General features: G+C 44.1%; 1 protein-coding gene across 2 annotated transcripts in view; it reads left to right on the top strand.

Annotated features, from left to right (window-relative positions):
- The window catches only part of OCRL (OCRL inositol polyphosphate-5-phosphatase), a 659,503-nt gene that overhangs the window by 232,451 nt on the left and 414,463 nt on the right, over positions 1-12,589 (top strand). For both annotated transcript variants that reach the window (XM_069212991.1, XM_069213000.1), the window contains one exon: positions 3,693-3,804. In XM_069212991.1, the coding sequence (XP_069069092.1) occupies positions 3,693-3,804 (112 nt within the window). The remainder of the gene's footprint in view (positions 1-3,692; positions 3,805-12,589) is intronic.

Raw genomic sequence — 12,589 nt, 5'->3', positions numbered from 1 at the left:
GCCCACTACCACTGCCCCCAGGTCCCTGCTGTTCTTGGGGTGGTGGGTTAGCCTGGGTTCCCTGTAGTGGTGGACACACTGCTGCTTGACGTGTCCTGGGGACAGAGGTATGGGCCCGCTGGGTGTGTGCTGTGCTGGTGTTTCCAGAGGGGGGAAGGTCTGTAGTGGCCTGTGACTGTGTCAGGGGAACCGACTGTCCCGAGGTCCCCGATGGGCCGGGCTGGTCATCTATCTCCAGTTGGACAGAGCTGCTGTCATAACTGTGGGCCTCTTCTGTTGGTGGTGTGGACATGTGTGGACCCTCCTGTCCGGTGACGTTGGGTAGGGGTCGTGCAGGGGTATAAAAGGATGTTTATTACATCTGTGTGTGCCATGGTGTGCAATTGGTGGGGGACCGTGTACCCCAGTGCTTGCATTCCTGTGTGGGACCTTGTGTGATGGTGGTTTAGGGGGGTGTATGGGTATGTGCATTGGCCATGCTTTGGTGATGGGTGTCCATGCTTTGTTGTTGCATGCAGGGCTTGGTGTTGGGATGGGTGGTTTGTGATATTGGGACATACGTGAGAAGTTGGAGTGATGGGGGTGAGGGTGGGGGTATGTGATTTCATGCAGGTAGGGTGGGGGATGTAATAGTAAAGCTTTGACTTACCAGAGTCCATTCCTCCATTTACTCCTGCGAGGCCTTCAGGATGCAGAATCGCCAAGACTTGCTCCTCCCATGTTGTTAGTTGTGGGGGAGGAGGTGGGGGTCCGCTGCCTGTCCGCTGAACTGCAAGGTGGTGTCTTAAGACCACAGAACGCACCTTCCCCCGTAGGTCGTTCCACCTCTTCCTGATGTCATCCCGATTTCTTGGGTGCTGTCCCACTGCGTTAACCCTGTCCACTATTCTTCGACATAGCTCCATCTTCCTAGCTATGGAGCTGTGCTGCACCTGTGCTCCAAATAGCTGTGGCTCTACCCAGACGATTTCCTCCACCATGACCCTGAGCTCCTCCTCGGAGAACCTGAGGTGTCTTTGCCGTGCCATGGGGTGGTGTGGGTGATGTGTGGGGTGGTGTGTATAGTGATAAGTGGGGTGAAATTTAGTGTTGTGTTGTGTGAGGTGCGTGGAAGTTCTGTGGGTGATGGTATTGTGTGCCTGTGGATGCTTGGTAGTAGTTTGTAGTGTCTCTCTCTGGCCTTCTTTCGGTAATTGTGGTCATAGGGGTTTGTAGGTGATGTGGGCATGTGTTTTATATTGTATTGGGTGTGTGGGAGTGGTGTGTGTATGTGTCTCAGGTGTGTGTATTTTGAATTGTCCAATGTGGCAGTGTTTTGTAAGTGTGTGTGTATTTTGAGCGCGGCGGTGTGTACTGCCAATGGAATATCGCGGTTGAAAGACCGCCGTGTGAATTCGTGTGTCGTGATAGTGTGGGTGTATTTCTGTTGGCGTGACGGTGGAGGATTTGTTTTCGCCAGTTTATCACTGACCTTTGGTGTGGCGGACTTGTGTGGGTGTCTGAATTTTGGCGGACTCCGTGCTGTGGGTCATAATAGCTGGGACGGAATTCCGCGGCGGTGTGTTGGCGGTCTTCTGCACGGCGGTAAGCGGCTTTTGCCGCCAATTTTGTAATGAGAGCCTATATCTCATTTTGATATAGCATATACAGAGCCAGATTCCTACACCTGTGCTACATGTGCCTGCCAGATGCCAGAAAAGAGACCCTGACACTTAGAAATGTGTGCTGGAACTGAAATCTGGAATAATCCACACCTAAGCCCAGTGGGCACTGAAACTCTAGGGGTAGACCTACTGATCTAGCTAGACCTACCAAAGTGGGAAAGGGTCTAAACCAACCTAGGGATTTGGGTTGGACTTTCTGTTATAGTGCTCCTGACTGATTGAGTGTTGGGTTTGCACACACTGACTTCCTGAGAAGCCTGTGACTGGTCGCCATTGCTACTACAGAGTCAAGAACTGAAGGAGATATATTTGGCAAAGCTTGCAGTCATAGTAGGAAGGACCATGGACAGCTAGAGACAAATGACCCCAGCCTCGATGACTGAGGCCCAGTAGCTCCGTTCGCCTTGTGCTCCACAAAAACAGTTTTGACAATGATCCTTTTCCTTGATGCTAAATAAATGGTGGGTAGCATCGAGCAGGGCATCATTAGGGAGGCAGTAGGGGCACAGTGATTTGGTCATAGTCTTAGGAATATGGTGTGTGCAGGCTATGGAGCACCAACTGTGACAATCAATCAATAACATGGATTTGAGACAGATGATGGAGGTGAAGGGGACTACACAGTATTGCCCTTCTCCCCCCCCTGCTGTTTGCATTACATGTAGAGCAAATGTCGCAGAACTAGTAAGAATAAATGGGTCACGGAAGGCCTTTTGTCTGCAACCAGATTAATTGAAGCTATCAGGGTTAGCAAATGATAATTTGGCATCACTGTCTTGTCCGGTCTCACCTCTTCCTTCCCTGTCGGGGGAACCTTATCTGTTCACGAAGGTCTCTAGATTTAAGGTAGCTATATCTAAGTCTGTGGCATTAGGCCTCACTATCTCTCATACTCCTTTCCTATGGCGAAGATCCTCATTCGATAGCTGAGTGAACCTCACACTAAACTACCAGAGTCTGTTCACTGCTACTTACTTGCTTATACTTACATTATTATCAGAGGACCTGCAGTGATGCCATACTATGCATCTCCTATGGCTAGGATACATTGCCTCAGTAGAGATGATGTTTCTGCCTAAGGAACTCTTTCTCTTCCAGGTCCTACCAACGGATGTGTCCTGAAACTTTCTTGTTAGGCTTCAGAACGTGTCTAAATTATATAGTGATGGAGGGAGAATACATTAAGAATTAGTGTAAAGAGTATCACCCAAAAAGGGAGGCCTTATTATGCTGCACCTCATATGCTGTTATATCTGCCAAGCATTTGGGAGTGGTCAAGTGTTGAATGTGAAAGCCATGGCACTTTCATGCTGTGCAATATCAGTTCTTTCAATGTGTGAAGTGTTATGGGTGAGGAAAGAGGATGAGACCTAGATGACTCTGCCTCCCTGTCCATAATGCTAAATGTCTAGGAGATTCAAAGCTATCCAGAAAATAAAAAGTTTTTTGACAGGGAAATGTCTTGTTCCATAGTATAAAGGGCATAGGTTCTCAGTCGGTCAGAGGTGCAGAGAGTTTTTGCACCTGAAGGTGCACAGGAAGCAGGGTGCTGAGAGCGGAAAGTAGAGTAAAAGGAAAAAAAGCACAATGAGTGTTGCTTGCAGTCTATCTCCTTATTGCTCAGCGTTTTGTCACCTACTGCATCTCAACATGTTCATCTGAAACAGATTATATTGTCCATTCAGTGTCATGCCCTCATCTTCCAGAGCTTCTTGGAGCTGGCCGCCTTAGCCCAACTTTCTCTGCTTCCTTATTTAGTAATATTAGTGATGGGGATGCGGACCCTCTTCATGCTTTTCAGATTGATGAAAACTCTTAATATCCAGAGTTGGAATAAGTCCAGGTAATCTTTACACTGATCAGTTTCCTTATTTTAAAGCAGAGTTGTGTAATTGGTTAATGACAAATCTTGATTCTGTATTTAGCTCTAAGATAGAACCTTTGTATTGTCGGTCAAGTTTTTAAATCTACTACACCTAGATACATGTATTTTCTGCCCCTTTATCTTATTACTCATTTGTTTTGCAGTGTTGTCATCTGGTTGGGAGATCTTAACTACAGATTATGCAAGTATGATGCCAGTGAGGTGAAAGCACTTATATTGAAGAATGACATTCAAACACTCTTGAAATATGATCAGGTGTGTAACCTTATTTTACACTTTATTGTGAAACTTGCGTCTATAATTGAATTTGTTCTGTGGTTGTAAGGTTTGCTTAACTACTGGTTGATCTTTTTTTTTAGAATATTTATTTAACAGTCACTTTCTTCAGTTTCATTAAAGTACTGTAACCATCCAGTTTTACACATTTGACCATTGCTATATCTCAAATCCTCATGTTCTCTCAATTTGTGAAATATAAATCACTGTTGTACTTGCAACTTTCCCATAGTTCCCTGCCACCTTGCATAGTCCTCCTCATCTCTGCCTTCCCGCCATTCCACTGGTTTAATTAACTGGCATAGGTGGATCATGTTGGTATTTAATTAGGGGAAAGACAGAGTGTCTGCTAGTGGCCCTGGTTAGTTGCCTATACTGTTGAACTCACCTGTTCATTTCTAGGACAGCCAATGCTGTAACCATCCATTTGCCTAATTCAAGTAACGATTTCTAAAATTGGACCTACTGGAGAAATTTAATGGTTGTAGAACTGTCTCATATTGCATACTTTACCATTCTGAGGAGAGCAGAAAGACTCAAAATGCTCACCATAAGCAGGCAACTCATCTGATCTCTGCAGTGTCAGCCTCCTCACAGCCATCCGATCCATCCCTAGAGAAAAAGGACTCATTATCATTCTCCTTCTTTAGAACCGTTGACATCGAGGAAAACGTCACTGAAAACTCAGACTACGACACAGTCGACAATAGTGTTGACAATGGCTACAAAAGCCACTGTTACAACCATTTTGTCAACTAGGCCATCATCGTCATCAACGCATTGGCCGTTTCTGATATGAATATGTGTCTTTCAAAAAGAGAAAGAAGAATAAAAAGATGATTTAAAATGGACTGATATTATGAATTGGACTTTTTGACTTATTTGGTGCACCGTTGGCAAACTATTTATTTACAGTTCCCTCTTGAATTGCACCTTGGCAGCAAGTGTTGGCACGAGTGCACACGCTAATAATTTGATGATTATTATTGAGTCTTTAACATATGTTGGGTGATAGGAAGTAGGTGCATGATTAAATACCCTGCTGCTCTGTTTTTTCTATAATACTATTTCACAGTCTTGGCCTCACAGTAAACCTTCAGAAATCATCCACCATACCAGCTCAAAGGATGACTTTTCTGGGCGCATCTCTCGACAAAATTGAGAAGAAAGTTTTTCTTTCAGTCGACAGGTGAGTTAAGTTATCCACTCTGGCTCTCAAAATCTCCAAAAGAAAGTCAATTTCTGCAAGACTTTGCTCCTAGGAATGATCTCTTCGATGATAAGCATAGTACTTCTTGCACGACTGAAGATGAGACCATTGTACGAGGAGCTCCAGAAACAATGGATCCAGTCTCGAGAATCCTTTTGAGAACTTGATCAATGTTACTCCAAGAGTAGTAGAGACATTACAGTGGTGGAATCACATCAATCCCATTTCTCAAGGGTTGACGTTCCTGGCCTCAGTTCCAGACGTCGTCATCACTACAGTTGCTTCCCTGGACGGCTGGGCCGGTCATTTACAAGACATGTGCATCCAAGGAAAATAGACAAAGTGTTAGAAGCTGATGCACATCAATCTGTTGGAATTGAAAGCAGTATTCCTCATGTTACAGGCATTCCTGACATGGATATCAGGCTCCTCCATGTTGGTCCATACAGACAACACAACCAGCATGTATTACATCAACAAACAAGGAGGAACACAATCACAGTCCCTCTCCAAGAGGTGCAAGCTATTTGGGATTGGCTCACAATCCACAAGATATCCGTGAGGGCAGAGCACATCTCAGGTGTGAACAATATTCTACCAGACTCACTGAGCAAGAATGGAAGACAGTTGTCACAAATGGGAACTAGATCAGAGAGAGGTGGACAAGATCTTCTCAGGCTGGGGAGAACTGGCTCTAGATCTTTTTGCAATGGACATAAATGCCAAATGCCAGTTCTGTGCCAGTTGCTATCCACTCTCAGGGTCATAGGGGAATGTCCTTTCAATGCGATGGTCCGGGATTTTAGAATACGCTTTTTCCCCCTTCCCACTTTTTTCTAGGATTCTCAGAAAGATGAAAACAGAGCACTGCTAGCTCATCCTGATAGCTTCCAGGTGGCTCAGACAACATTGGTTTACCGAAGTGATTCTGTTATCCGAGACCACTTTGTCCCCATTTGTCTTTTAAGGAAATGAACTCTCCTGATGAGGAACCAGGGCCAAGTCTTACATCCAGTCAGCCTCTCTCCAGTTGCTGGCATGGCTCCTAAGTTCTATGAGTTCTGAAACATGACCATTGATCACTAATGCAGAGATATTCTAGCCAGAGCACGGGCCGAAAGCACAAACAAAACTTACAGGTTGAAGTGGAAAATGTTTTGTTCTTGGTGCCAGCAAAACAACTTGCACCCGTTTGAGGCTTCTCCTAAACAGATGATACCTTAGCTTCTGTCACTGGCTAAATCTGTTTTTATTCATGCCTCAATCAAAGATCACCTTGCTGCAACGTCAGGATACAGGCATTCTGCACAAACTGCATCACTTTCCTCTAAAACACTCATCAAGCAGTTTATGAAAGGATTATTCAGAACTTTTCTTCCTGTGCAGGCACCTCCCCCAGAGTGGTATTTTAATATGGTCCTTTCACATCTGATGAAATCTCTGTTCAAAAAATTCATAAGGCTGAATTGAAGTTCCTTACAAGGAAAGTTGCAATTTTACTTGCTCTCGCATCCACCAGAAGAGAGGAAATTGCTGTTTTCTAGGTTTTCTAGTGAAGGGAACCACTGTGCTCTATAATGCACTTTTTACAAGGTTGTTTCAGCTGAGATGCATGCCATATTTGTTTGTGGTCTAATAGTGAAAAACTCCTAAACCCCCTGTCCTACTTTTTAAATCACATGCATTCCGCCCTATGAGCTATCAGGCCCTACTTTAAGGTGACATATGTATTAAAAGGAAAGGTTTAAATTTAGGCCTAGCAAAAGGTTTATTTTGCCAAGTCCAAATGGCAGTATGAAACTGCACTACAGGCTGCATTGTCAGGCCTAAGAACTGTTTTAAAACTCTATGGTAGTGAGTGTTGCTGTGAGTGCTGCCGACCGTTAGTAGCATTTAATTAACAGGCCCTTGGTCCACGTAGTACCACATACTAGTGACGTAAATCAAAATTATCAATGAGTTATTGGTCAATTTTACCATGTTTTAGGGAGCAAACATAAGCGACTTCCCTCTGGTTAGCAGAGAAGAAGTGCACAGAGTTCTAAAAGCCAATAAAAACGTATTCACCAATGAAAGCAAAAGGAAACAAAAATCTGTGGTGACCCTGCAGAGCGAGCCAGGTCCAAAAGTGAGGGTACCACCTCAGTCTTAATCAGCAGACATCTGTCACAGGTTCTGGCCATGGAAACATGGAAAACTTTGCCTTGTTAAGGCCTAATATGAGAATGCATTATCTATGTGTTCTACAAGTGCCACATTTGTTCCCTCATGTTCACGACATACAATAGAATGTCATCTGCAAATAAAATTATTGTAGTTCGTTAGAAAGGCTCCACTGAACCCTGCCAAAATAGTTTATTAAGGCCCCACACACTGACACAGCACTGACTAATCATCACATAATCATCATCCACTAACTAGTGCAGCCCAACAATATGGTGACAACTCGGTGAACCCTCCAATGACCCTCCGGTTGCCTGTGCCTGGGGCTAAGTGAACCCAGCTACCAGGGGAGCCTTGCTGATAGCTGCTCTCCTGGAAATCCTCAGGCCTGTAACAATGGAAATGAAGTAGAGTACTAGTGCGGGTGGAGACCCATGTTGCTTTCTGGCAAGCCATCTTACCACCAGCTAGCCTCACTTATCTGTGTCCCCAGTCTGCTTCCTGGGCGGGAGGTGAGTAATAGCTGGGTCATGCTCTGGCCCGCCCAGCACAGAGACAAACTTGGATAAAAGAGATGAGACCTCCTACTAACCTCCCCTTGCAGTTACCAGCCCTAGCAGCCATTTTGGATTGAGCATCTCCCATTATGATGATACCCAGAACATGGGCTCTTCCATCTTAAAAGCTCACTAGAATACAATGTAAAGTTCTGGCTTCATCTACAGATGGTTTTTATGATGTGCATCTCGAAAGCTGATTGCTTGCCCTTTCCAGTATCACTCTGCCACCAGATTCAATCATTTTCTACTGCAATGTAATATCCTCCATAGACCTAAATCCGACTGATACTCTGCCACTTGGATTTCTGAGTGAAAGGTCCCATACCTTTGGGGTATGTCCAAGCCTGGCAATTGCAATTTGCAAGGCTTTACCTGGGTACCCGTCCACCAAGCAGCAAGCTCATGATCAAATAATGGAGGCAACTGCTCTCTCCACTGTATTAATGGAGGGAAACGCCATTACAAATAATGGAGGCAACTGCTCTCTCCACTGTATTAATGGAGGGAAAAGCCATTACATTCTCCATAACAGTCTTGGAGTAGGTAACGTTGGCCATTGCCAGTGAATTCAAAGTATACGCACGGAATACCTTTCAATCACTGGTAACACAACAAACAACTAACTTAAGGAATTAAAGTCTGAACTGTCCCTGACCATCAATTGAGGGTCAGAATTGTGGAACATGCAACAACAGATAAGGAACCTGGAAGACTGAAGTCGAACCGACAGAAGGCAAAAAAACTATGATATTAAGTTTTCTGACACTCTGGTTGCTCACCGTATTGAACATCATTTGTGAGCCATAACAAAACTTTCAGCAGGCACACCAGTTTTAGAATGCACAAAGAGACCCAGCAGTATACCCCAGACAGATTATGGCCTGTCGACTGTACCAGGGCCAGGTCCGGTCAATCCTCAAGTGTTTTCAGCAGCATGGCCTGTATCAATATATAGTGCAGAAAATGACTGTCGTGGCCCACTAGTCAATGGAGACCAACCTCACCAGGGAAATGTTTGTCACTGCATCTATCTCTGAAATGAAAAGGAATACAATATGGCTTACAGGTTCCAGCGGTCATGATTATAATGATAAATGATATTACCTGAGAATATATGGACCTTGTATCGCCGGAAAACATTTTGATCGCCACTTCTGACCTAAGGATAGGTACAACAGGACCTTCCTTCCATTAACAGCTCACTTGACTCCTCCTAAGGGATTTAGGCTATCTGAACATCAGCTAGACTACCAAACGGGAGATGAGGGGTACTTAACTCACTAATTACCTAACAATCAACAACGCAAGAATTCACCACTGTCATCAAAAGGTAGAGACAAATCCAGATCTCCCTTAAAACTCGCAAGAAGTGACTCATAAATTGGACTTAAAATTTTGGTCCACTTTCAGTGAACATTTGACTAAATGGCTGAAGTTTGCAGAACTACTAGACAACTTAGAGTCCATGGACCATTGGAAGCTACGAGTCCCCAACTTCGAGCTGCTTTCATCGTGTGGGCTCTCATTATCCTAATGAGGGAGCTGGATTTGGGCAGCAGCATCACCTGAATTATGAGGAACTCAGTCCAGTCCCACACCATGTAACAACTCTTGGCCTAATCCATTTCCTGCTAACTAGCAGCGTCTCATTTCTGCCCAAGAGCAGGGATGATTTGTAGCAACCGGGCGCATGACCTAATGACTTCTCAGGGAAATTGTGATATATCAGATTGCGTCCTTTTCTCTAAGTTACGTTAGTCTCACACGTGCAAAGACAAACAGAGACAAAAAATGGTTCAGTAAGATTTATTGAATCAGCACCGTCTTACATAAAATTGCATGAATTGCAATAATTAGAATGGTGAAACTTGCTAAAAGCAAAAAGGTGACAAGGAAAGTGAATCACAGGGAAAGTCCCACCATGCTGCCACTATGTGTAATCTATGCAGTTCCTACCTAAACCATGTTAGAGCACAGCATGATAAGCCCTAATTCCCCTCTTGAAAGACATCATCCCCCAAACCTGAGCAAGGAAGCCTGTTGTCTATAGAGAAACCACCTGTTGTAGGCCAGGGAACCAGTAGTCTCTGCAAGCAGCTGTTGCAAAGTCAATCAGCATGCGATTGTGATCATCTGTCTAGAATCTCCCTCTAACATGCATGGGACTGAGAAGTGTTTTTATAATAAAACTACTGATGTTCTGAGAAAATGTTCCCACGTAAGGATGTGTGTGTTTCTGAGAATGTGAGAGACGCAGTGTACCACTTTGCCTGCAACCCTATCTTGCTGCAACCTTGAAGAAAGCAGAAAGCGAAAAGAATGTCTTGCTAAGAAATGCAATATGTTCCTAGGTGAAAGAACAATTAGATAAAGAGAACAGCACCACGAATGTAGTAGATTCTGAAATAATAAAAATGAAGCAGAATAAAATGTAACTGGGCTAAAGGGCACAATCGGCATGCCTAGTTGCTAAAATAATGTGCCTAGAGGCATCACTAAAATGGCTATACATCACTTTCCAAGACTTGTTCTACTGAAGATGTCAACATAATATTGCAACTGCCCATTTCTTTTACACTGCCAAAGAACGGCAAATAGAAGACTGAAAGTGATACTCTGTGCAAAAGGTTTAAATATCTACGTCATACGCAAACATATTTTGTCATATGACAGGAGACGCACACCTTCCACCATCAAATCCTCAAAACTCTGCAGAGATTGGGTGAGGACAGCGTTTTACACAGTAGGCTGCAGAATAAGAAGAGTAGCACAACAATTGTTCTGTACATGCGAAGCCTATGTGAGAGGCCAATTTATGAGGAAATTAGTTCTTCAACTGAAGATATTCTCATAGAATAAATACAAGCTAAAACAACGCATCAAACTACTAAATTACCAATACCATTGCAGCTCCACAGGAGCCAGCTTTAAACACCTTGCAGGGGCTAAAATAGATCTCGTTCATCCATGTTCATGTTGCTGGCAGGAAGGGCACTTGGATGAATAAAACCTCACACAAACAAATTTGATGAAGGCAAGTCGGTTGCAAACTCAGCAGTAGAGATAGAACCCCTTGTTCAGTATCTACCAATCGCAGATGGATCTGTTCACCAATCCTCAGTAGTTAATGGAGGAATTTGCTACATTTCACGTATCCTTTTACTCTGGAACTACATCACCTTAGCGTTTGAAAGTTTGATTTATTTATTTCATGATTGCGTGTAATAATTTTAAATAATCAATCAGCCAGGGAACATACAATTGCAAAATTGCCAAGACTGTCAATTATAATTAAAAAGGAAAACGTATAAACAGATATAAAATAAGTTCAAAAACACTTCTAAAAGGGCTCAGCACCCTCTAGACAAAGTTGAAAATTATTAATAAATGTTAGAGGATAGACACAAGAAACGTTGTGCCGTGGTTGTAACGACCTAAGTAAAATAAAAAGGGAGTTAAAAGGGCAAGGTGCTTTGTGAGGCATATGCTAGCACCAGGCACCCAAAATTTGAATTGATGTGAGGATCCTACTGGCTTCAGCAGGACCAGATAAATAGCACTTATGCAGGTTCAGGGGCACAGGGTCTTTAGCTAGTGGGGACGTCAGATGTTACTCTTAGGCTGATTAGACATCCCAGGCCCTCTGGAAGGGGCCTGAGAGGGAGGTACAGGAGGATTAGTAATGAAAGGCCGTCATTCATGTAAAGTCAGTCCGCTGGTGCAAGGGACCCTTTTCATGTGGCCTCTGCGGTGGTGATGGGAACTGATAAGAGCCAGTGGCAGTGGCCAGCGATGCCAGCTTCAGCCTATAGATGCGTTTAGGAGGGCAGTACAAATGAAGTCCATGAATTTTCCCAGCCTGGCAAGGGACCTTGGGGTGCTGTCTGAAAAACATAGGTCCGATACCTCTCTGCACTGTTTAATTCCTTTGGCCTGGAACAGAGAAAGCATCAGTCAGCGGCGATCATTGGTGAGTTTAGGGCAGCAACACAGCAGGTGGAGCCATGATTCCTTGCAATAGTTACATACCCTGCAAGTGGTGACTTCAGCCGGTAACACCCCAGTCAGGGTTAAAATCCAAAATTGGCAAGACGATGAGCCACATGTAAAAATGTTCCTGTCTGCTTGCTGGGCTTTTCCCGGAATGCAGAAAGCATTCAGTGTCTCTGTGTTAAAACTGGGCCGTAGCCTTCCTATATCATGTTCAAATGAGGTTTGTTTAATCTGTCTGTTTACAACTCTTTTTCCCGGATGAGTATGGGATTTCTTGGGTGCACAGATTAATGGCCACAATATTGAGACAATCAATTGCCTTCGCTAGCTGAGTTTGCTGTGGGGTGCCCACCCCTACAAGGACAGTCTTAAGGTGGGATTTGAGGGAGTTCTTGGGGGCTTTCAAGACCCTTATGCCATATTTTATTAAATCCCTCTGACATGCAAGCTCTGATCTCCTGAGACCCAGTTCCAATCTCAGCCTTGTTATTCTGGCCTGTCGGGGAGCACACAAGACATTTTTGTATGCCCTGATCTGAGAATTGAGGAACTTGTCGAAAGCACAGGGAAAAGCAAAGTGGATGTAATTGAGCACAGGTCTCAGTTTTTGCTCTTAAAACTGTCAGCATTGGGTCTGCAGTTGGGCTATGTAATCAAATTCTTAAACGTGTCAGGCTATGAATAAGACTAGTGAAGTTATGTATGAGATGCCTTAGACGAGCTGCCGATGTGGCCCCTTTCGAGAACCAGATGCCTAGATAGTTGTAGGCTGAAGTTGTTGTAATTTGGAAGTCCCTAGCTGACAGTGAGTTTGTTTTTGTGTGTGGATACTTGCTAA

This window comes from Pleurodeles waltl, chromosome 2_1 (genome assembly GCF_031143425.1).
Source record: "Pleurodeles waltl isolate 20211129_DDA chromosome 2_1, aPleWal1.hap1.20221129, whole genome shotgun sequence".
NCBI classification, from domain to species: Eukaryota; Metazoa; Chordata; class Amphibia; order Caudata; family Salamandridae; genus Pleurodeles; species Pleurodeles waltl.
The sequence above is the reverse complement of the archived record's forward strand: the minus strand, read 5'-3'. Positions and strand labels throughout refer to the sequence as shown.